Source organism: Manduca sexta, chromosome 27 (genome assembly GCF_014839805.1).
Source record: "Manduca sexta isolate Smith_Timp_Sample1 chromosome 27, JHU_Msex_v1.0, whole genome shotgun sequence".
Classification (NCBI taxonomy): Eukaryota; Metazoa; Arthropoda; class Insecta; order Lepidoptera; family Sphingidae; genus Manduca; species Manduca sexta.
In genome coordinates this window covers 4,877,756-4,902,304 of record NC_051141.1, presented here as the reverse complement: position 1 = coordinate 4,902,304, position 24,549 = coordinate 4,877,756, and the positions used below count along the sequence as shown (strand labels likewise).

The 24,549-nt window shown below is 34.2% G+C and overlaps 1 protein-coding gene across 1 annotated transcript; it reads left to right on the top strand.

Annotated features, from left to right (window-relative positions):
• The first annotated feature begins 1,747 nt into the window (after positions 1 to 1,747).
• On the top strand, positions 1,748 to 23,957 carry LOC115446041 (forkhead box protein F2). Its single transcript, XM_030172595.2, has 2 exons — positions 1,748 to 2,538; positions 22,074 to 23,957. Exons 1-2 carry the CDS (start codon positions 1,815 to 1,817, stop codon positions 22,310 to 22,312), a joined length of 963 nt encoding a protein of 320 aa, XP_030028455.1. The 5' UTR covers positions 1,748 to 1,814; the 3' UTR covers positions 22,313 to 23,957.
• Positions 23,958 to 24,549: the final 592 nt, after the last annotated feature.

Genomic DNA, 24,549 nt, shown 5'->3' with positions numbered 1-24,549 from the left:
CTTAATATTAATTATAATTAATCCTTTTTGTTTTGAAATTGTAAAACCATGTCTTCCGGATAAAGAATTTTATTAATTTGCAGTAAATTGTAAATAAATTTGTCATCAAAGGGTGGTTTGACAAGTTCATTCATTGTGATTTTTAGAGGTTAGTGGGTTGTCTGACGGCCGTCTGTGTACAAAGACCCCCTCTCAGTAAGATAGACATAGAAAATCTATATTCTATAGATGAAATTTGCGTAAGGCTAGAACCGAGTGTAGTTACTGTTTTATTAAAAAAATGTTGAGATTCAAAAAATCACCACTTTTGTCTTATCACTATTATGAAAAGATGTTGATATTTTAATAGGTGAGATTTCTCAATAAACTTGCGTCCTTAAGTTGTATACATTGTATGTTAGAATGAGTTTCTTCATCGACATAAGGTCTATGAGGAAGTGTAGGACGCCATTGATTCACTACATGATATGTTCTAAAGTCAACCGTATCACAGTGGAGAAAGGTTCCATTTACAACACGTGCCATGGTTTACACGAGTGTGAGTAAATAAATCCGGCAAGTTTAATGCAAAACTTTTGGTTTACGCTTTATGGTAAATATTTGGTGTACGTCGTATAACTGTTTTATAGTTCTAGTAAAATGTTTGGTTTAATTGTGCTAGGTCAAGAGCGGGCGTTCGACAGCCGTCCTTGCGACGAGTAAATATTATTGTCTAAGCGGGTTTTCCGCTGTTTGGGTGTTTGTATGAGTACATGGATGATACAGACTGGAGGATTTGCGAGTGCATCGACCGCGCCACAACCAATACAGCCTGATTACTGCATAATCAAATATTAGCATTCATTTACAACACCAACCACCTTTTTACGAAAACAAAGGTTAGTATTCGGTTTACATCAAGACTAAAAAGTCGAGGTTTCTTATAGTATTAAAGTTAGTTTTCGGACTAAAGTTACTTCTTACTAAAAATCTAAGACCAACCGAGAATAAAGTAGTATCGAATATAGTCCTTGGTTTAAATGCCACCCACAAATTATAAGCATAAAATGGCAGTGATCTCTTTATTCGATCATTCGGCAATTGATGTGCCGTTCCTTTTAACATAAGCTTGTATGAAAACGAATGGTAATGTTAAAAATATTTAATTTACCATTTAAATATATCTTAAATCTGGGTAATTTAAAATGGTGTTTTCGTTTCAATGATGACTTGTTAATTTAGCTAGCGTACAACGGAAAGAATTGTGCTTCGCACTTATTTGAATATTATCGAAATGTTTACATTTCGGTTTGTATATGATTCTTTTTAATAGCACTTCAAGTACCATCCAGAAACATTGTTTTTTTATAATTATTTAGGCCCCGCAATAGCGTCAAAAGTGCAATAGTATTTGTTGTAAAATCACGTCCGCAAAGTATAGGTTAGTTAGAGTTTATTAATTATTCTTTAAATCGAAATCTGTCTAGCAAAAGGGTAGAACAATAAGCTAAGAATCATAGATAACAGATCTAAACAAGGAGTATTACGGATTTCTTCACTTAAATTGGTTTCTAGTTAGAGTCATAATACTCTTTTTATGTTTAATGGGTTAAAAACTATATTCCTGTATCTCCTACTAATAACTAGGCGCATACAGAGGCGGACGTGGGTGTGACGCGGTATCGCGACTCCGGTGGGGCTGGGGCCCGGGGGCGGCATGGCTGTGCGGCGGGGCGCGGCGTTGGGCGGCGCGGGATGGCGCGCGATAGGCGGCTGCGCGCGCGCACTGTTCGCCTCACAGCGCACCGACGCGCACGACACGCGCACCGCCACGCATGAAGACCGAGGAACAAACGACCGAGGAGGCAGCGCGCCGGGCGCCCGCCACGCGCCGCCAGGAAAAACCACCCTTCTCCTACATCGCACTCATCGTCATGGCGATACGGCACTCGCCCAACAAGCGGCTCACCTTAAGCGAGATATACGCTTTCCTACAACAACAGTTCCCCTTCTTCCGTAGCTCCTACCAGGGTTGGAAGAACTCCGTGCGGCACAACTTAAGTCTGAATGAATGCTTTGTGAAATTACCTAAAGGATTAGGGCGTCCGGGGAAGGGTCACTACTGGACTATAGATCCTTCTTCGGAGTTCATGTTTGAGGAAGGATCGTTTCGACGGCGGCCGCGTGGTTTCCGACGCAAGTGTCAAGCGCTAAAACCTCAATTCGGCAGCGGTGGCTACCTGTGCGGAGGCGGCGTGCCGGCGCTGCCACCTTCGCAGCCGACGGGCTACGAGCTGGCGGGTGGCAGCAGCTCTGCAGCGGGCGGCGGCCCATCTATAGACTATGGGGCGTGCGCGTACTCGCACTCGAGCTCGACGGGTCAGCAGCTGGGTTACAGCAGCGACTACTGCGCGTACGGCGCGATGGGTGAACGCGAATGGCCGCTGGCGTACGGCGCTGTGGAGACGGGCTATCGACCGCCACCCACATCGCCGCCACCGCATCACGACCTGCCCGAGCTCATTCCCAACTACCAGTATGCCGTTGCCAATGACCATGGTGAGTTATTCTAATTTTACCTACTAACTATAGAATTACTTCAAATAAATGTGTGATTTGCGATATAGTTTATCAAAGTAAAAAGAGCAATCTTTGATGATGAACAGTAAACGCTAAGTAAATGCATCCCAAGTATCTTGTACATCAATTGTCTCTAAGTACTAAGTACCGAGTTGCTAATTACTTCCAGTGGCTGCAGAAAATTATAATTATATAAATGACATTAGAGGCAAAAAAATACATAATATATATTCTTTCGTCAAACACTACAGGTAGATTTACGTTTTATTGATGATTGGTTGAGGATTAAACTAAAATATAATAATTGTTTAAATGTGCGCTGTGACAGTCCTGTTATTAGCTGCATAGATAAATAACGTAACATTAGATAATTTTAATATATAAGTAGCTGTGTAAGAAGTAAGATCATTCAAATTTTCAATAATTTGAAAATTCGACTTGATTTCAATAATTCATTCAAAGAATAAATTATTGAAATCAAGTCGTTTTTAAATATTATTTACCTATAAATTAGTTACAGCATCAAGCATACCTAAAAGTACCATACATACATAACTAAAAGTTTGTATGTTACCCTTGTCCAAGTCCAGTTAGCACTTGTCCGGTATTTTTATTTCATACATTTTATATAGCTTGCGGACGACGCACAAGTATGAAAAATTATTTCAACTTTGTAAGTAAAGCCTAATACAGCTTAGCCCTCAGTTCGTAACCGCCGCTATAGACCTTCTTTTGCATCTAAAATGATTAGTTTACAAACTCGCTAATTGAGGTTATAGTCACCTTACCTGAGACATGGTTTAGATAACACATACAAGCCTAGAACATACATCGGAATACTATTTGGGTTTTATTTTACACTACTGGGCCTGGCAGACGACAGCCTGCTAAAGTAGTAAAGACCGCATTTTATGTAAACTACCTTTTCTCTTTTAGGTCTCGACAACAGCGCCACCTATCGGGTCCAAAATTATCCTATAAATTAAGCTGGACTTACCTAAACTCTCACGAAATTTTTCATTGAGATCGTTTACGTGATTTCGGAGATTAGAGTGTACGAACAAATATTTTCATACAAAAATATCACCACAATTTCCCGTCTTTTCCAAATGTTTTTTTCAAACTTATTATTTGACAAACCTTATCCGAATAATTAGGAACACAACCAAATACGAATCAAGTAAACCGGTAGAGCCTTTCTCAAGTAATGCTCCCACATATGCACATATTATGGCAACTGATTTTTATTTAATAATCAACGGGACCTGAAAATTAAACTAAACTGATATAAAAATTCTCTACGTTTGTCTTATGTCGCTTTCAAACGTTATTTTCGGAGGCCTCTACCGAGTTCGTACAATTTCTATAAACATTACACAAAAACCGTAGAAGTTGTATACGTTTTTGAATATGAAGTTTGAATTTACGTATTGCACCATAAAATAAACATTTTGTATATATATTCTCGAATGTAGGTATTCTCTGTCATTACGAAAATGAATAAGACGCTTTCTTTTAAGGCGCCATCTTTTAGTCTTTTGTGGTAATTTTGTTTACACCTTATTAGTGGCTTAATTATTTATTTTATATTTGTTCTAATTTAGATTCTTGTCAAGTACAGATGAATAGTTACAAATAAGAGTGTGTACAGAGTTTATTCGAGTGTATTCGTTACTCATACCACATAGTTAGAATTATTCGCCAAGATGTTCGGCGAATTTATCATCAACAGTGTGAATTACGCTTTACACTTCAATATAAAACAAGAACGTGTTGAAAGCGAACTTCATACTTAACTTATGGAATTTAGTGACATAACTAACACTAATTTATACCATTTGAATCGTAATCAGTTTAAGCCCGTTCAACATTTCCTATGTGACGGGAGTATTAGCTATTTTCAAACGAACAAAAAAAATATAATGGCTGGTGGCAATTCGTGAAACGAAATGTTATATGTAAACATTATTTTAATATAAAGCAATGTTTCGGATTTTATCGCGGTGTTTTGTATTATATTTTTTTTCCCGAAGTTTCAAAGGTTTAGCAGCCTTCATGGTCACGAAGTCTGAGGGGAGTCTGAGGGCTGCAAAGTCTTCGAAATGTCGGGAGATAATCATATTAAAAACCGTGATAAATACTGAAAAAAAAAAATTTCAATGTCTTACATTCGCGTAAACATAAGAAAACATTAAATATCGTTTTATTGGTAGGGTATTTATTTAACAGAAAATATATAATATGTACTCACTAGACTTGCGGTGAATATTCGACTCTTATTCGGTATTCGGTATCGGCTATTTTTATCCTATTTGACCGAATACTTAATATCGAGGTTCTATTCAGCCGAATACACTTGTAAAACGTTGATTGTTAAAATAGAAAATGATTTATTTTATACTTGCGTATTTTTCTTCTAATGATCAAGGTAAAATATCAAACAAATGTCTATGGATTAGAATTGTCTAAATAAACATATATATGTAGGAAGACTACGTCGTGGAAAGTCAATAAAGCCTTTAAAATTTAATATGACGAAATTTTAAAGGCAGAAATATCCATGATTATTAATTATTTTTACGTTTTTCTTTCAACTGCCAGAACTAGTCACTAACTAGACGTGAATTTAAATTCTTTACTTGCCAATACTTGTTTAGTTACCCAGATTAAAGGTGAAACAAAATGTATGAAAATGGACCTTGAGGTATCGCCTTAAAGTCCTCTTCTCAAAAATTTACTAATTGTCGCTGAGACATGATTGCCTTTCAAGCGTCGATATTCTTATCTACAACAGGGCCCTTATTCTGTATGATAGTGTAAACGCGTAACGCGGCCGTGTCATGTTATCTTCGAGAAATGTGCGTGGAATGGTATTCTGAAAGCCAAATTTCTATAGTCCTAAACATGATGCGTTGTGTTACTTGCTTGTTACGCACTGTTAAAATAACGTGCGTGATAGAGAATAAGGCCCCAGGGATGAGCGGCTCATCTGTAGTCAGTACCGCTGTTTCATAGTCTACAAAAATTAACTGTAAAAAAAATACTTGTATATGTTTACTCTTAACCGTATCTCAATAGAAGATAAACATTAAACCTAAATGTATTATATCGGTGGTAACATTCAGTCTTTAAGGCGTTAAACTTTACACTTGGTTACTGCTGCTGCATGCGTAAGCGCACCTGACGCCTCCTACAGGAGGTACAGAAAATTCAGTTTAGCAGAGACTAGTACTTTGGCGAAGTTTACGTTTTGTTTACCAATAGAAAAAATACATAACGTATTATAAAACTGTTTGTATATTGTGTTGACGGTGGATAGAAAAAATACATTCTTTCACATCTTTTTATAACTTTCGAATACTTGTGAAATTCAGAGGTATTTTCCTGTTACTATCGTGGTAGTTATGCAGCTTAATTCTAATCTATACATATTGTAAAATCGTAGACCATCCATCTTCATTGACGTACCAAGCAAAACCACTCATTATAATCAAAACGTTACCTGAAAAATATGAAGCTTTATTCTGAGTAAAACATTTATCTAACCGCCGAAGACGAACGAGTAGGGAGTAGAGCTCGAAATAAGAAACGATTTACCATGCATCGACAAGCGAGTGTACAGTTCCAATAGTTTTGTCGCTGGGCTATAGCGAGTGTAAGACTGTACCGGGCGATTACTGGCAATGTAGTAGGGGATGACCACTACTCGTAGGAGTCTTTCGGCGTGTATTCCGACTGATAAGTCAGATACTCAGCTAGAATTATCTTTAATAGCTCTTGCGACAAACTAGTGGTGAGGAATCGCCGGCAGGGACAATAGTCAGCGATCAATTATTTACATATTCGAATGTCTCTATAGCGTAGTTGTAATTATACATGATACAAGTGCAAAGTCGGGCCAAAATAACTATCACTGGGCTTTTTCGTCTTAAAAAGACTAAGTTGCAGCTCGGAGACAGGAAGTTGGCGATGTGTTAGCCCCGTGCTTCGGAAAGCACGTAAAGCCGTTGGTCTTGCGCCTGATCACCGGACGATGAGAGTGAAGGAACAGAGAATGCACCTATGTATATACATGGTTTGCTGCTCGTTAGTCTCAAAATCTTTTCATTTTTAAAACACGAAAACAGCTAAATCGATTTTATATAATTTTTTATTGGTTTTGTTTGCTTAGTTTGGTTAATTTAAAAAAAAATAGGGTAATTCAAAAGAACAGAAAAATGACAAAAAAAAATTAAGTGTAATTGTGATAATTGGTATGAAAATAGTTGATTTGGATTAATTTTTAACGGACTTTCTCCGTCAATTAGATAATAAAATTTCACAAAGTGTAGATTTGCGAGATAACTTTAAGAGCTTTAATTGTAATTGCAAAATTTACGTAACCCGTGCTGTCGCGTAGGAATACGCGAATATAGAAAACTGTGTTATTTAAAATTCGAACACTTCAAGAGGCCAATTAAGTTAGCTTTCTTTAAAAATATTAATTGCTAAGTACTGCAGGGGTCTTAACAGAGTACGATACTGGAATATTGCTCCTAGGCGATGAGATTAGACAAATCGGTTCTGTCTACACAATATTTTCAGTAATATATGTAAAACCTCAGATGTAGTTACATCAAACTACCTGTAAGTATATTTATTTATATTCTTACTTATAAGCCATAAAATAATACAATAGCGTTGATAGTATATAAGTATACTTATCTAGCGTGATGTAATAAAAATATTATTTACTGTCATGCTTTCCTGCCATCAAACAGGGGGTTATTAAAACTTTCTTTCCAGTAGATCACAAATTCAATATCATGGTATGTATGGTATTTCAAGGGAGACGCATCTCCATTGTTGAGATCGTGAGATCTTTCAAACTATTTTTTAAAAGGTTCAACGGGAGTCGTCATTTTATTATATCTGCATTACTGATACGCGTTGCAGTGTCCATTTTAGTTTAGCTGAAAATCCATATAGATGTTGTGTTTAGGTTGTCGCAATATAGTGGCCTATTTAAATTGTTATTATAAATTATAAATTCAACATATTTTCAAACCAGGACAAAATAAAAAAAGATTTCAAAATGCTGTTGCTTCTCTTCGGAAGTATGTTTTTATCATAACTAGCAAAAATCACCTAAAATTGTTCATAAAATCGGAAGCAAAAGACATCTGCACTTACTTCTCCATGAAGTTAAAATCCAAGACAATTATGCCGACGCTACCAAGATTACAAAGCTATTTAAACGGTTTGAAATTAATCGCCGCCCACACGCGTCGAAATACTTACTCACCCGCAAATTAGGAACAAATGGGTGTTGAAAAAATTTGAAGTGCTTGAGGTCGCTGTCAACGGTACGGGCAGTAACTTATGAGCACTGCGTCATACCTTCAAGTGCGTGCACTTGAGGGAACAATATTGATTTACACCCGTGGAATGTCAAACTACTATTTTGAAAAGTTTGAATTTTAAGCGGGCTTTGTGTTCATAATGCTGTAGTTGACTGAACCTTGAAAATCAGTATTAAAGAACTAGCCTGTTTGATCGACATTGTTACGTTTCGTCAGCACATAATTTTGACCATCTTATAGAAATAATTTTGGATTCATTCAGATTTCGAAAAAAACTTTTTTTTTTAATATTTATTGCTCTAGAGTACTATCTTTAAAAGCTTTTCATTATTAAACAAGTCATTTATAATTACTTGTTCATGAATCCATCCCTAATTTGGCTAATGGGGAGCTCTTTTCATTAATTAACAATAGCAGTCTTTTACAGGCCGATAACCGAAGTTTTACAACATAGAATATAGATCATATTTTTTTGTATATTAGTTGTTATAGCTGCATATTAACTATAAATATTTGTCAAGTGATTGCAATTATATGTGTTAGTAAGATATTGTATTTATGATTTCTTCTGTAGAATTATCTATCTAGTGAATTGATTGATTTTGAATTGAATTGATCAGATGATCAGTAATGTAGACGTTAAGAGCTTCTAGATTGGGTCAAAATCAATTAAATCAATTATGTATTCTTAAAATCAGTTCATCGCATGTAGGTACAGGCGAATTTTAATACGCCGAAGTTTTCATGTGGTCTCGGACAAAATGTCTGGGTGTGAGATCAAGATACGTCTCTGGCTCATAAATAGGCCCTATAGTTTCAAAGTTATTGTATCATTTTAAGATTCTATTTTTTATTATGGAACTATAAAATTTCAAATACTAGAATCAACAAAAAAAACCTCAGTTATTAACTACTGAATTTTATTTAGCCTGATAAATAAATTTATCTGAAAATTCAATAAATCTTAAATAGTTTGAAAACTATTAAGTTCTGGATACGACTTCAAAGGACAAAATAGATTGATTTGAACCTATATGCTCTTAACGATAACTAGTCACGCTGTATAGAAATACCCAAGGTATTATATCTGTGATAAAAATGAACGATAAAAAGCTACCTACCTTATAATTTAGATATTTGTGAGGATGTTGAACTTTTAAAAATTCCTTACTAGTTAATACAAATTAGATTTTATATGCTTTGTTGGTATAAAAAATACATTTTATTTTAATCGGTGATTAATGGTATCAAAAAAACGTTCGTTTAGTAGAATACTTGTATTAAAAATATATGACAAAATCCTTTGTTAAATCTTTCTAAATTGTTAGTAACTTACCTTATGCGGAAAACTAGATGTTATTATTGCTTCACGTCACCAGATAGATATTAAACACTACAAAATGTGCATTAAACCTGTTTTTTATCTTTTCCAGACATACAAACAGGTTTTGGAGAGGTAAACTTAGGTATAGGTTTATTTATCCTGCCGTAATTATTTTTTTTATTTTTGTCTTTACTTGATTTTGCTCGCGCCCACGCAAGAAGCCTTTCACCCTGCAGGTCTCTAAAATACTGGACGACACCAGTGTCATCTATTTAAAACATTACTTCTCATGGGGTCAAATTACCAGTATAAAAAGCAGCCTATGTATTAATACAAGACATAGTCTGTCCGTGTACCAAATTTCGTCCAAATTAGTTCAGTTTCTTTTACTTCTAACAAACATATAAACATCCAAACATTAGAAGATTTAAGAAGTAAGATTAGCCGAATTTAGCTATCACATTTAGCAAATGATATTGGCGCATCATGAAGTCAATGGTTTTAAATCCTTCGTGTCCAGCCCTTGCTAGCAAAATATTGCTTTTGCTTATTTTGGATTAAATAATTTCCTTACATTTGCGAACAGATTGGAAGTGAATATAAAACTGTCCGTAGTGTAAATAAATTTCTGATTTTATTTGACATCGAAATACTATGGAGTCAATATATTCACAACAATGACTATTCATATCTATAATGAATAACGCATATATGATATAAAAAAAATCTCACTTATGTATCACATCATTGAATATCACTGAAATTCATTCCAGTGAACCATGTTCCATATCTCTGCTTACACCTTCAATGATGCACCCGTGATCTTACATTCTAAATGAATTATATTTCAAACTTGTGCTCTTCCTTTAAATTATTTGATTGCTGACCGCAGCACACAATGCGCGATGCAACGTCACCTAAAGTCTCGACCAGACGAACCGTTTCTAGGTCATGCAGTCTGGCTAGATCTGAGAGTGGAACCGGCACAGGATTGTACCTACTTACATTACATACTATTTTTGAATGTTTATGCATTTTTATACAATAGTATGATCCGTCTTCAATAAGTATTTTTTTAAAATTTTAAAATTTTAATTTAACCGTGTGTTAACTTACCGTAAGTTTATTTTTATCTACTTAACACAAAATAATTATTACTAGTGGTCGAATATATTAGTGGTCGTTGATATTATTATTTTTGTATCAAATATATCAAAATTTTATTTTTCTGCACTTGTTCTCTATATGAACTTTAATTATGGCAAATCTTACAGTCGCGCTCGCAATGTACTTAAAAACGAGTTCAATGTTTTATCTGCAAATAATGTATAAAATATTATAATCAGAAGATATCTTTCTGTCTACAGTTCAAGACTGAATATTTAACATTTAATAGACATTGGCATCCTAACAAACATTTGTATTCACGAGTGGGTGCAACGAAATGCATTGCGCTGCAGTCATTAGATGCTTCCATTCATCTAGTCTACCAACTGGTCGCACGACTGATCTAATCAATAGGTCTGTGCTACGTAATCAGCGTCACTGGCCGTCACAATCAATAAACCTACCTTGATGTTAGTTAGGTCTGCGCAGTTCCTGAATATTGGAGCTTGTACGCCACTCGGTATTGACAAAGTTAGGTCTCAAACACGTAGCGGTACCAGGAGAACATATCGTCGTGAAGCTTAAACGAAATTACGCGTTTCCATTGTCACGCTGTCCGTCATCACTTGGTTAACGTATCGTTGTTGTTATTGAAAAAATATGCTTTTTGTATTTTGTTGTATAGTTTGGTTTTGACTTAAGAGTTTTAATACTTTTCGTTGTCCTTTGTACATATAAGATGTATCGTATTATATTTAAACTTAAATCAAAAACTTGAGTAATGTACTAAGAAAAATTACATAATGTTCGTCAAAACCACAACATTTTAACTTGCTTAGATATCTATATACAAAATAACATATTTACAGAAAATATGTTAAATTGCGCATTAAATACGTGCCAGTTGCTGTATAGAAAATATACTGGACATTTAGATTTACTATTTCTGAGCAGTGAACTGGTAATCAAATTTATTCATTTGGATTATCGAACTTTTTTTCTTTATGGACTAACGATATCTTGAGAAGATTGCCATAATAGGTTACAAACTAGTGCCATCTACCGCAAAAAAAACAAATTATTAAATTTATATTAAATAGGTGTTTAACTTTCTTACGGAAGATTGAATAACCGTTCCATGAGCTCTAAATTTTTGTATGACAATCTTCCTAACGATCGCTCTATGTAGGCTTAGAACTCTTTGTTTCTGTTAGCACCTAAACGGTATGGCTAATCATTGTTTTAACAATTCATTTATTCTTCACTTTCTTTTTTCCGCGAACTTTGGTAGAATCAACGATATAGCCTTATGTCGTTTATCTATGTATATGTTCTACGTTGTTTATATCATATGTTCCCATGTTAAAAATATGTCCTAGAAAGAGCCTCAATAATAGGAAAAATACGATTTAACGTCACGTTAAATTTTTATTTAAAAAGATGATATTAATTATAACACTAAGAATTAACTTTTTTTGTTAATTTTGTGTAGTAAATTAGATTTGCGTCTTTTAACGCGGAAATCGGATTGAAGTACATACTGTGCTCAAAATGACGTAGCAGGTAACTTTTACTTTCAATATGCGCAGCTCTGATATTGATTAGTTTCATATATGCAGCTAGCTGTGGTGTAGACTTCATAAATAATGTAGTATAATATTCCGTCAGCGGGTTAACTCTTGCTATGTCATGCGTTCCTAGTACAGCCGCATCGTAAAATGCACAAAATGCAAGCGCATCTATGCAGATATTTGCTTCAGTCATTATTGCTTTAGCTTGACTTTTTAAACGTCCATAATGCCTTATATTTCATTAAGAAATTAATAATATCATTTTTAAAAAGAAATAATAAAAATGAAGCCTATTTTGAGAAGATGAATTTGTCTTTTTGGTTCCACTTTTTTATATTTAAATTGATACTATTCTCATCCAAAAATATTCCGGCTAGATTATTTTTTATATCCTCCATAAACAAAAGCTTTTCTTTAATATATCAAAGAAGCCGTGTTTCTAATGTCCCGATTTCCTAATGCATATTCTACATAAATTTTTATCATAATATATTATTTTGTTGAGTGCACATATCTTGTTTTTAGAACATGTTGAACGAAACTAAGACGTAATATGTACGCGATACATTCGCAAGTTGCACAAATTCAAATCATAGCTACAGCGCAGCTTTCCGCTTGACACTAAATTGCGCTTCGACTGCACTTTCACATGGATGCAAACGCTCTACCAGAATATGCATTCAAAAATGCTTCAATGGTCTTAATTTTGTTACTTTCTCGTGGTATAACTGCCAACAATATTCTTAAACATGCAGTTAATGCAAATGCAGATGCAGATGTAAAAAGTCAATTAATTATGCAGCCCTGTCTACGTTCCTTTAAAATATGTAGTTCGTAAAAAGTATTTTTTAAGTTACTGTTTTTCATTTTTGCCCTGACGGAAACGGTAAATAATTCGAATAATCACAAAATCAGATAATTCGTATTCAAGGCGACATAATATTAACATACATTATGTATACTATTGGAATTTTTCAAAAACGATTCACGGCCGGATGACAAACGTGTTGCTTTTCAAATATAAAATTTATATAAATACACCATAAGGATTATTCTTCATTCAGCTTTATCTTTTCATGATTCTGGTCCCCTGGTACACAACGACCTTTAAAGGCCATGGGGTTTGCCAACGAATGATACAGAAAGATAAGAATTTAAAAAACGTATTCCAGATGTTATATTTCACATCACTTACTTAAAATAATAAACGTTAGTATAAATATTACAAATAATTATTTTGTATTTAAATCGACAAGCAATCAAAAAGTTTTTTTATTGCGTTTGCATTATATGCCACTCGCATGATGGTAAGTAATATCTACAAGCGACGGAAGCGGGAGGAGTCGCATAAGTAAGTCCAGCGAAGTGCACAATATTGTTCTTGTATAGTTGCATCCTACTACAGATTGCAGTATATGGTGTAACTTATAAAAAAAATCGCACACATAATTCTCATAACATTTTTTGTTTTCTTAGTATGAATTTACCAAAATATGCAATGTCTTTTTTCAATATAATTAACTGGTTTATACATAATTAAATTTGTAATGAATAGAATAAATCTTATATCTACGTAGCTGCTACGTAGTAGAGTGTAGAGTTGTATGTAGAGGCTAGACGGTAGCAGTGGCGCAATGTCCAAACAACCCAATTCCTACCTAACTTTTAAATCTATTTACATTTGTCTATTCTGGAAAATTGGCTGTGATATGTTAACTAAGGCATTTCTTTTGGCACGGGTTACTTTTTGAACAATTCCACCCTTCGCCACTTCGCCACTTCGGACGGTAGCGGTTATGAAGCGGTGTAACATCTACATTCTGCATTTCCTCCAGTCATACATGAGATACGTACGATTTAAAACGTTTTCTGAAATGCATTTATTGAACAAAAAGATTAATATTAAATGTGATATTATTTTGTTCATCTCTGAAAGAATTGAAGTCTATTCGTTATCTAAAACAATGTCAAGATAAAATGTCTTTTCGATTACACAAATCGTTTGATATTATTAATTTGGGTTTTCCACGCAAAATCCAAATATAACTTGCCAATAACCAAAAGACGCGAGTACATAGGCCAATAAATAGCCGGAGTCCGATACAGGGCCGGATAATCGAGGATTTATTGCCTCCCATGTGCGCCGCGGCCCGTTTCTAAGAAGCACACACTCCCTTACGATGCTCGTAAAAGCTGTGGTAACATGTGCAGTGGGAGCGCCTGCATCACGCCTCTGTTCGGCTTGTTTGTCGGGCCATGAAAATTACTTTTCGTGTTTGATTTCGTAGAAGAATTTGAAAGTTTCGGTAAGCTTTATAGAGATAGGAATATGGTAAAATTTATGTCACTTTATACGTTGGGCTATAAAAAAATGGTTGGTTTTGTAGGTTTGTATACTACGTTTAGCTCTATAATAATGATTGGCCGGTGAATTAATAATGTTAGCAAATAACGAATTAAGTAAAAAAATATCGTTTAAAAACACATTTAACAAAAGCAGTATTGAATAATACTAAATATAACTGCGTAGTAATACATAAAACGCTAAAAAAATAAAAAAGGATATTGATTTTGAATCAAAAGGGACTATGTTGTTTATTAATTCGTAAAAATTACGCTTAACGCGCCCGTTAAGTGTAATTTATCGTGTGTCCTCATTTAAAGTATGAACTTGAATTTAATGATGTATCCGGTTCAAAATTCTTTGTTTGTTGTTACTTTGCGTACAATTTAAATAAAATTATATGTAAATATTATAAAAAATAGCCGCTAGGCGCCTTTTATATTATGTTCTGGGAAGTCAATTAGGCGTAGCCTTTATTCTACAGCTTTTTGACAGGTCTCTTTGGAAATTTTTAGGGGCGATATATGTTCAGCAGGGGACTTCATATGGCTGATAAAGATAGCCTTTATTATTTTAAATAAAAATGGTGCAATTATATCTATTTTTAAAAAGTTTTAGCGTTCGCGAAAATCAACTTTAACATCAATAATTTATTAAAAAAAAAATGGATTTGTTGTACCTTTCACGTTTAAAATAACCAGTGTGGATGCAGTTTTAATACTATTATATTTTGAGTTCTTTGCAACGTGCATTCGTCCGTCCGAGCATATATTGTGGTTGCTCTCTAACTACTATGACAATTTTCCCTACAAAAAATACTATCCTTGTAAACAGCCTAGAGTAAATTAATGAACAAATGCCCATTTATTCAAATTGTAGATTATAGAGACAGCGGTAAAGTGCATTGTGCAGTGTATATCTCGTTCTAACAGGCCGGCATAATTATATCAATTGTGGAGGGGTAATCGTCTTTCGTTAGTCGACATTCTATAGGATGACACGTGCGGTGCGGTCACAGCCGTGCCCCGTACAAAAAAAACACAAACAAAATACAATTGTTATTCAATCAGGGGCCTTATTCTCTATCCCGCACGTTATTTTAAGAGTGCGTAACAAGCACGTAACACAACGCATCATGTTTAGGACTATAGAAATTTGGCTTACAGAATACCATTCCACGCACATTTCTCGAAGATAACATGACACGGCCGTGTTACGCGTTTACACTATCATACAGAATAAGGGCCCAGTAATGTCATCAAAATGAAGTCGGTGTGTCAAGCGAATGCAGACAGAATCCAGTAGAATTACAAATGTATGCACATGGTGTAATGACTTAATGGACTTAACAATTCCCAACGATCGAAATGTACACAAAGCATTGCAATTATACTAGAAAGCAAACTGTTTGAGCTAATTCGTATTTTTCATAATTTAAGATCGTATTAATGGTCAATAATGTTCATAATCTATTGCCAGACTGATCGACAAAATTTTTCCTATTGTCGATTAATTTGTCTGGATAAATTTATGAGGACATCTTTGTTAATGAGGATGCACACCACATACTTTCCGAGTGTAAACGCATTGAGACCCAGAGACGGGAAGCGTTTGGGGACATCACTTTTAAATTAGGCTTTTACAATTGTATTTTGACCTCTCCAAATTCGGATGAGGCGAAAAAGTTATATAAATTATACAACAAATGTCTAAAGCTGCGCTAACATTAGTTGTTACCTATAATTGCATCTGATATTTTTTTATTTCTGTTTTTTACATTTAATTTTGTAAGCTATAATGGGGGTGACATTTCAATTGTGAAAAAACCCCCTTAAATAAATAGAAGAAAAAAAACTTTGTTAATGATAACTCTTCCACTCTATGAAACCAGAGGAGATTAGTGAGGTACGCACGATTTCTGCAAAGAGATAAATATATTGTATCATTCTAGTTGGATGTCAAACAGAATATCCTACGTTTTATGATAACAACTAACTAACTCTCAGTTAGTATGCGTGACTTTTGAACACATATATTTCTTATTTCCCCTAGAACATTAAACTTTTATTGACTTACTCACTTATAATCCCTATTTAACATATTATAACCAATTAAGTACTGCTATACAAAATGTCTTATGTTAAAATGTGGGTGACCGCCCGAGTGTAGATGCGATTCAGCAACGGGCAGTGAGATTATTCAGCCAGCTAACATAAAACCGGTGAGTCGACGTACTGTAATGTATTTCGGTTTACGCACAGAGTACATAGCACAGACTACGAGTGATGGCGGGGAAGGTTGCGAGAGACCGGCCAGAGTAACGCGCCTTACTACCAGCGCGCAGTATGATGTGTTTACACGAACGCCCGTTTGTTCAAATCGTTTGATCTTTATAAATGCAATAGGTAGGTATTTCAAAAATATCGCCGTCGGCGGAACTAACGTTCGCTTTAATAAAAAAATCGAAAATGATTTTTAAGAACGACAACCTTGATGCTCTGTTTATACTCGGCTATAGGTGCTCCGTTTATGAGCATTTTTTGATTTAAAGTAACTGACATGTGTTTGAAATTTTTAATTTAGTGTAGTCTGCAGTTCATCCCTTGCACGACGTGCGGTGACTCACAACGGTTTATGAAAATGTACAGGACTGGACTTAGAATGCGGCTACACGGTCTATAATGTTTGGCATAATGATATACTATGAACTATCAAGTATCATCACATTTAATGCAATCATGTCTAAGCGACAAATATACAGCAACTTAGTTATATTTATTAGAATTTGTTCTAGGTTTTGCAGCGCTAGGACATTTTTTTATTATTAGACTATATTTATATAAAGCAAATAGTTTATATGTTACGAAGTTTCTTTTTAAAATCAAAACTTTAATTCGCTCTACACAAAAGTTTACTGATTGTCGCTTAGATATGACAGGCGTTCAAACGCAGATATGATTTTAGTGCCAAGTGAAAAAAACATTTCTATCGTGATGTTTAAAAGTATTTAAAGAACATAGATCAAAACATAATTAATAATTATTGTTTATTTGTCGTCTCTGATGCTTGGTATAATATGCGATGTAAGTAATTACTAGTCACATTTAGTTTTGTTATTTTTCCTAGGAACACCTTTTCCGATTTACATGTACTTAATAAATAAGTATTTACTATCTATCTGCTAATAAATCAAGAACTGAGTTTCAAGTTCAAATCCTTGTTTTAGGTGAGAAGAATTACATTATTATTTAGGAACTCCATAAGAAGCTCTGTATACGTATAGATACCATGATATTCAATAACTTTATCAAAATCGTAATTCTAGTGCAATTAAAATAAAAAAGCAATGTAATTGGTATACTCACTACATTGTGTAAACAACGATCAAGATTCAATTAGCGCATCTAAAGACGTAGTCTATTGCAAAACTAAGATGGCGACTAAAACTTACTTTGAAGATAAAAGGAATCCATTGACAACGAGATAAAAGAAGTACGCTATAACAGAAGCACTTTAGCAGTTGGTAACACAATTCGTGAATATGTTGTTGTAAACGTCGGCAATAATTAATTATAAACGTTGCATCAACCGCTGATTGCTCCGCGCTTACAAAGAGTTGGTGGTCGACCGCGAAATGTCTTATTATTCACTGCTCTGTTATTTATTTGGAACGTTGGGAACTGAATAATAAAAATAATTTGTATTGCTCAGAATTTTGTCTAGAATTTATGTTGTACGGTATTTGGTTTGCAAGTTTTGTAAGAGAGGTATCTCTATTAGAATTATAGCTATGTTTATAGGCCTTTTACGCAGCCTGTCGTATATGTAGTACAAGATTTTTTTTAAATTATATTATTTTTTTATAAATGCAAGTAAAGGATGTGTCTGTATGTTTATTGTTTAGCTAGAAAATTTTGGCACGAGACATACATGTTATTTTGTACTGCTTACTACAAACTACGATAAATGAAACCACTACGGAATTTATGATAACGTTGATTAATCATACAATATTATTATTGTGTCTTTTACCGACCAGGCATTTAAAGAAATTACACAAACTAAAATTTTTGTTAGCCATGTCATACTGAAAGGTTTATGTAGATATTTTCATATATGCTGAATAAATTTAAAGTTTAAACGGTATTGCGTTACAAGCGTATTGATTTTTTTTAAACATAATATGACCAATAAGGGATTGTTCTATTTTAAACTTGTTAAAAATAGTCCGAGTAATTGACACGCATCGACGCGTTCCACGCGTTGTGTGCGGTCTCTACATTACACCAGTTTGTTTAATTTTTATTATTAATACACCCATTTTTTTGGTTTGTGATAAATTATATTGTCCATTATTAGTATTTGTTTATGTGAATGTACGTTTAAAAAGTACAATTGATAATCGATTTGTTTTATCCTATAATTTCAAGAAGTTCTCTCTCTAATGGCCGTGTTCTATAAAGGATCCCAAAAGCTTTTTTCGATCTATCTTGAAAATGGACTAATCAAAATAATGTTTTATTCAAAGCTTACAATTGACTCATTTTAATTATTTTATTCTCGAGATCGGATCAAAGATCAAGATCGGAATCATTTATTGAAAACAGTCGTTAATTACTTGTATAAAATATATTCTAACCATGAGTTAACTCAGTATAACTTTTAATAATTACTTTGTATTTTCATGTTAAACGATAAGTAAAAAAAATGGTAAACTATCGTAAACAAGTTCAAATCAAGCCTTTTTTGTGAACATAACCCGCATGTTTTTCATTGCGCAAAAACTTTACGACCCCTTATGAAAACAAATATGCATGTTCCTAGGGTAAAAAATGTGTTCATTTTAAGTCATTGATGCCGGAATATGATGTAAAAACTTCACCCTTTCATGGAGCTTTGTTGACCCTTGATTTTTTTACTGTAATCCAATATATTTGGATACGAAAATGTGTTTGCAAAAATAGTGTTTGGAGGCTTACGAAGGATTTATAAGGTAGCCAAGGTCGATAAGGAGTCTAAGAAATATATAAATATTCTTTATGGATAGGTTTGTAAAGTGATAGAACCTGGTTAAAATGTCCTATTGTTGGTAGAATCCAGTTATTTTAAATAACTAGGTTTGATTAGTTATGTGATGACTTTAACGGCGTTACAATTTTGCAGTATTATTTTATTGACGTGTACTAGATGTATGTACTATATACTACCTACTTTAAAAAGTCCATTTTATTTTATTATCGAAATATCAATGACTAAAATCGAATGCAAATTTGATATTTTACTCTGAGTATTATCATATTATATAGTATAGAGAATTATCATATTACACATTTAATTAATGTAAATATTAAATTACGAAATATTTCCGTTCAATATACTTAGTCAAAATTCGTAAATATTATTTGTAGAGTTTTACTTTTTGAATACAAATAACAATTGATTCAGTTTCCAACTTTTACAATATCTTAACACTTTTAATACACAATTTAAACTACTCATAAAAATTACTGGTCTAGAACACATTATTAAGATATTATTTTGCTTGATTTAGGGAGGATCGATGGCGCAATACCAGAATATCGTCCACGGTACTTTACACCTGTCACTTGAAACAATATCTACGATATATTCAGGTATTACAAAACACCTTAAAGCAAATACCGCGAATTTTTATGTAATTGTTTTAATATTTGTTTTGTCTTTTGTTTTGAATATTTGCACGTTAATGTTCATTACGCTCATGAGGTGTTCAGTATACCATATTCTATCGTCTCTATGTCATATTTACGTTATTATAATGTCTTCTGGAATATTGCGTCCTCGTGAATCCTTAATGTCAAAATTAATAACATGAGTCGTATCCGGCTGCACGTAAACCTTCATTTTTAAAATAAAACACAGAATTCACAGTTACATTTTATAAGTCGTAAATGAATGTAATTAGAGAAACACGCACGGGCTAATGTTAAATGAATAATCCTGTTTTATTGCTCTAGTGACATAAAAATATTTTTGATTACCATCGTAAATTTCCGGCATTCAGGATTCACATAATTCGCTGGCGAAATTTTATATTTTTTCTGATTTTTGTTTACATTTTCAACTGCTTTGCGACTTATGCGAATTAATTTTTGTATCACTGTTACGGCGATACGATAGGTAAAATGTAGAGCTTTACTGTTGCTACGTTTCTTCACGTTACAAGGTTTGAATGATTATATAATGCAGTCACTAATTATGAGTCATAGTAAAACATTCCGTGCGGCTAGGTCATCGTCCATATAAGTGCCATCTGTTACCTGTAGCACTTAAATCCCAATAAATCTATAGTTAAACGCTTAAAGTAATGTAATCTGGTAACCGCGATGCGCGGTTGGGCGGCCGCTGCGCCGGCGCACGTCACTCGTCGCCTGCCAACTTGAGAGCAATTTATTCCATCGGCGAGGCCCTCTCGATCGTGATCTACGAGCTTTAAAAAGTGATGACAAGTACTGGAGCATGGCTTATGAAACGTCTGCACGCGGCGCCTTTCAGAGTGCTCGCTCTCTTTTATTTTGAACTACCAAATCATTTACCCAATTACCATTAGTATAGCGAACAGCGGCGCGGCATTAATCTGGTTTCGTATACGCGATTTTTAACACCGACACCGTTCATTACTACGTCATTACCTCATTGCTAATAAAACTGTAGGTATAGGCACATAAAACAGAAAGAAATCACATTTAACAAATATGAAATTAACCAGACTTTTAGTTATAGTCTGGGGAAATGTTCGAACGGTGCCGTCTGCGCCCACTGCGTAAATCAAGTACACGTGTTTTAAAAGAACATTATTTCTGTTAATATTATTGTAAGCATTATTTTATTACTAAAACGAAGATTAAAAATAAAGTAAATTGACAGATTGAGTTTGGTTAAATATATTATCGCGCTCTTAAAATCTTGCAAAGAATTAACAAAAAATAGCCAAGACACAATATTATCAATAAAATTATTAACCATATTTTAAACAAGCTTGACACGAAAAAAACGGCGGATAAAAATCATCTCGAGAATAGTTATGTATAATTAAACATCGGTTGTGGGTATTAAAAATGTAATTGTTTTAAAGGCAATAAATCAATGCACCTCGTACCATGTGCGTTTGGAAATTCTCAGAAAACGGTAACGTCCGTGTAAGATTTTATTCCTAAAGACGTACGATTGGGATCCGTTGGTTTGTTTAAATTATAGCTATTAGGTACCAGAGGCGTGCATGTGGCCGACAACAGACGAGCTCCAGGCGAGCCGCGATGGATGGGAACTATAACTTGGCAAATTACGGAAGAACTCGCGTTTCTACTGAAACATATAACGTTTGCAGTGCTTTCGGTGTTTGCCAACACGACGTGCAATTATAGCTTACATTCACAAATATCGTAGTTAACAGAATTTACTCCGTCTACGCCATTTTGTTCGAGGGCGGCAAATGTAGACCAGCGGTTTTTTTTTATCGAGTACGCGCTCTATCCGTGAATTATAGGTGTCTATGCGAAAATAGATTTTTCTAACGCCGTTACTTGTCTACGGAAAGTTGAAAGAATTGTTTCAAGATCTTTTAGTGCCTAAATAACATGAACATGGATAACAATTATTTTTCTGTTTATAGTATGCTGTTTTTTTATCGCCTAATGCGAATGTTTTACATTTACCATTATGTTTGTAAAATAAAATATTTATCCAATATCTGTCAGCAATAATTTGTCAAATATTTTTATTATTATAAGATTTTATTTATAATAACAATTTGTTGTTTTTTGTAAAGTTTCCATCTTTCTGCATAGGTTCGGCCTCTATGTTCGCGGGCATGCGTGGCGTGCACGGACAGATGCTGTCGGGCAGCTCTTCCATCTCCAGTCTGGGGGGCTTCGGGCTGTCGTCGCCGCTGCCGACGCTGCCGCCCGACCGCAAGGTGTACTCCACTCCGCCGCCGACGCCGCTGCCTGCGCTGCCGTCCCCGGCCTCCATCGCGCCCACGCCCGCACCCCCGTCCACCTCCACCACGGTACATTACTATAACTAAATTAGAGCGGAAGACTCGCGTGGAAATAGATTGTCCAAAGTACTTATATTACTTAAATTAAGTAAAAGTCACAAACATCATTACAATTATAGCCGGGTTTAACGGCCGAATGAAAGTTTGTGTTTAAGACGGTTGCCTGTTGAATATTAGTTACTTAAATTATCCGCAACATTATTTTCTTTAGGAAACTTAAAATTATGATTTGTTTGGGGAAAACATGATTTGAAACAATATTTTTTTATAATTTCAATTGCATGTTGCCAACCAAGTTAAATTACTTTAAATAAACTAGTTATTCACATTGCATTATAAAATCCAATTAGTTGTAATTAAAAAATATTAAAGGAAACATAATTAAGGTTTCTATCTATACTCGCCTTTCCAAAGAACTTAGGATTAGCTTTGTTTCTTTTGTATAAGTTGTAACTTTTAAGTAAAACAATTTGATATGCAAGGTCTACATTTCTATTATGCGTCTTACTAGAAATAATTTTCTTGCTCTTTGCAAAATGCTTATTTTTCTTTGTTCAATGACAATTCTACCCATTGGAAATTACCACAAGCCTCGAATTTTATTATAAATATAAACTGAGATTATCGAAGACTAATTCAAAATGTTAATATAATCCACATGTTTTTGTACTATGGAACCATACAATAAGACCGACAAATTAAAAAGTTAAGTACTTAATTCGTTTGTGTTTTTTATATACTAATGAATCTCATTACATGCAGCATAATAATATTATTATGCTTAGTATTAATATTATTTCCATTGATATTCTCGATGTGTTGATAAATCTACGGCAAAAGATTCGGTTCAGGATTATTTAGAACGGATTTTCATTTGATTGAAAATCAATTAACAAAACCGTATTACCATTATTAAGATATTAGATAAGAAATAAAATTAGATCTTAAATTGTCTCGCCTTCATTATATAATTATATTGACATATTTTAAAAAAATATTATATTATGAATATATATTCCTCATGCCAAAGATAAATCCAAAGCATGAAACAATAAAAGAGAGCCTCTAATGGAATAAGTAACTAGTGTTAGATTTATGCCACGATGGAGGAAAGTGACCATTATTGTATTATCCTCTTTCACCTAAATATTGTTTAAAAACAATAAAAATATTATGTGTGGTGAATGTGCGTCCACATCATTATTGCTTTAAATGTGCACATTGGTTCATACGCACCACAAATCAAAGGCGGTGTAAATTCTTAGACTTATGTTTAACCATGTTTTATTCTGCTATACCGCTTAGTTATATTTAAGTAGAATTAGCGGGTACTCTGCTTTGAAAAGAAGCAAAGTTCAATTTACTCACCTATTTGGGAATTGGTTAATTGTCTGTGGTCACCTTTGTAAGGTAGTCAGTGTTTTTTTTCAAATGTTTAAAAAAAATCTATGTATTTCACAAGACATAAGTCATGAGTTTGTGTTATTACATAGAGTCAGTGGGTGGACTAAGTTAGATAATCAGTTTTATTTATTATGGGTTCGCAAATACATGTTTTTATTACTAACATATACCTAGTCTTGCCATAAATATTGTAATAAAGAAAAAAGAAAATTGTTAACTGCAAATAACATTTATTACTTTTACAGTGTGTCAGTTTAATACATAAATATAAAACAATTAAAAATATAAAAAGCTTATTCGAAGTGGTCTCCATTGGCTGCAATACAGTCCTTTAAACGATGAGGCCAGTTATCAATAGAAGCACGCACTCTTTCCATGGGAAAATTCTTCACTGCCAATCGTATAGATTGTTTTAGGGACTCAAATTATCATGGCGTTTAGAGCAAGCTGTACTCTCTAAAACTGACCACAAATCATAATCCAGCGGATTAAGATCGGGACTAGACGACGGCCAGTCTTCAGCTCTGATGAAGTCCGAAACGTTCGATTCCAACCAAGACTGCGTGGACCGAGCTTTATGACCCGGCGCCGAGTCTTGCTGGAAGGACCATACTTGGTTATTGAACATGGTGATGTTAAGGGGCTTAACTACCTTCTCAAGAATGGTATCTTGATACACTTGTGCCGATGTTTTGATACCTTTTTCACAAAAATATGGCTCAGTCACTCCTTCATAGCTAACACCCCACCAAACCATCACTGAAGTCGGATAATGTCCACGTTGCACTCTGTCGACTAATTGGGAAGCTTCCTTAGAGCTTTGAGCATAAATACGGTCATTTTGTTTGTTAAAATGTTGC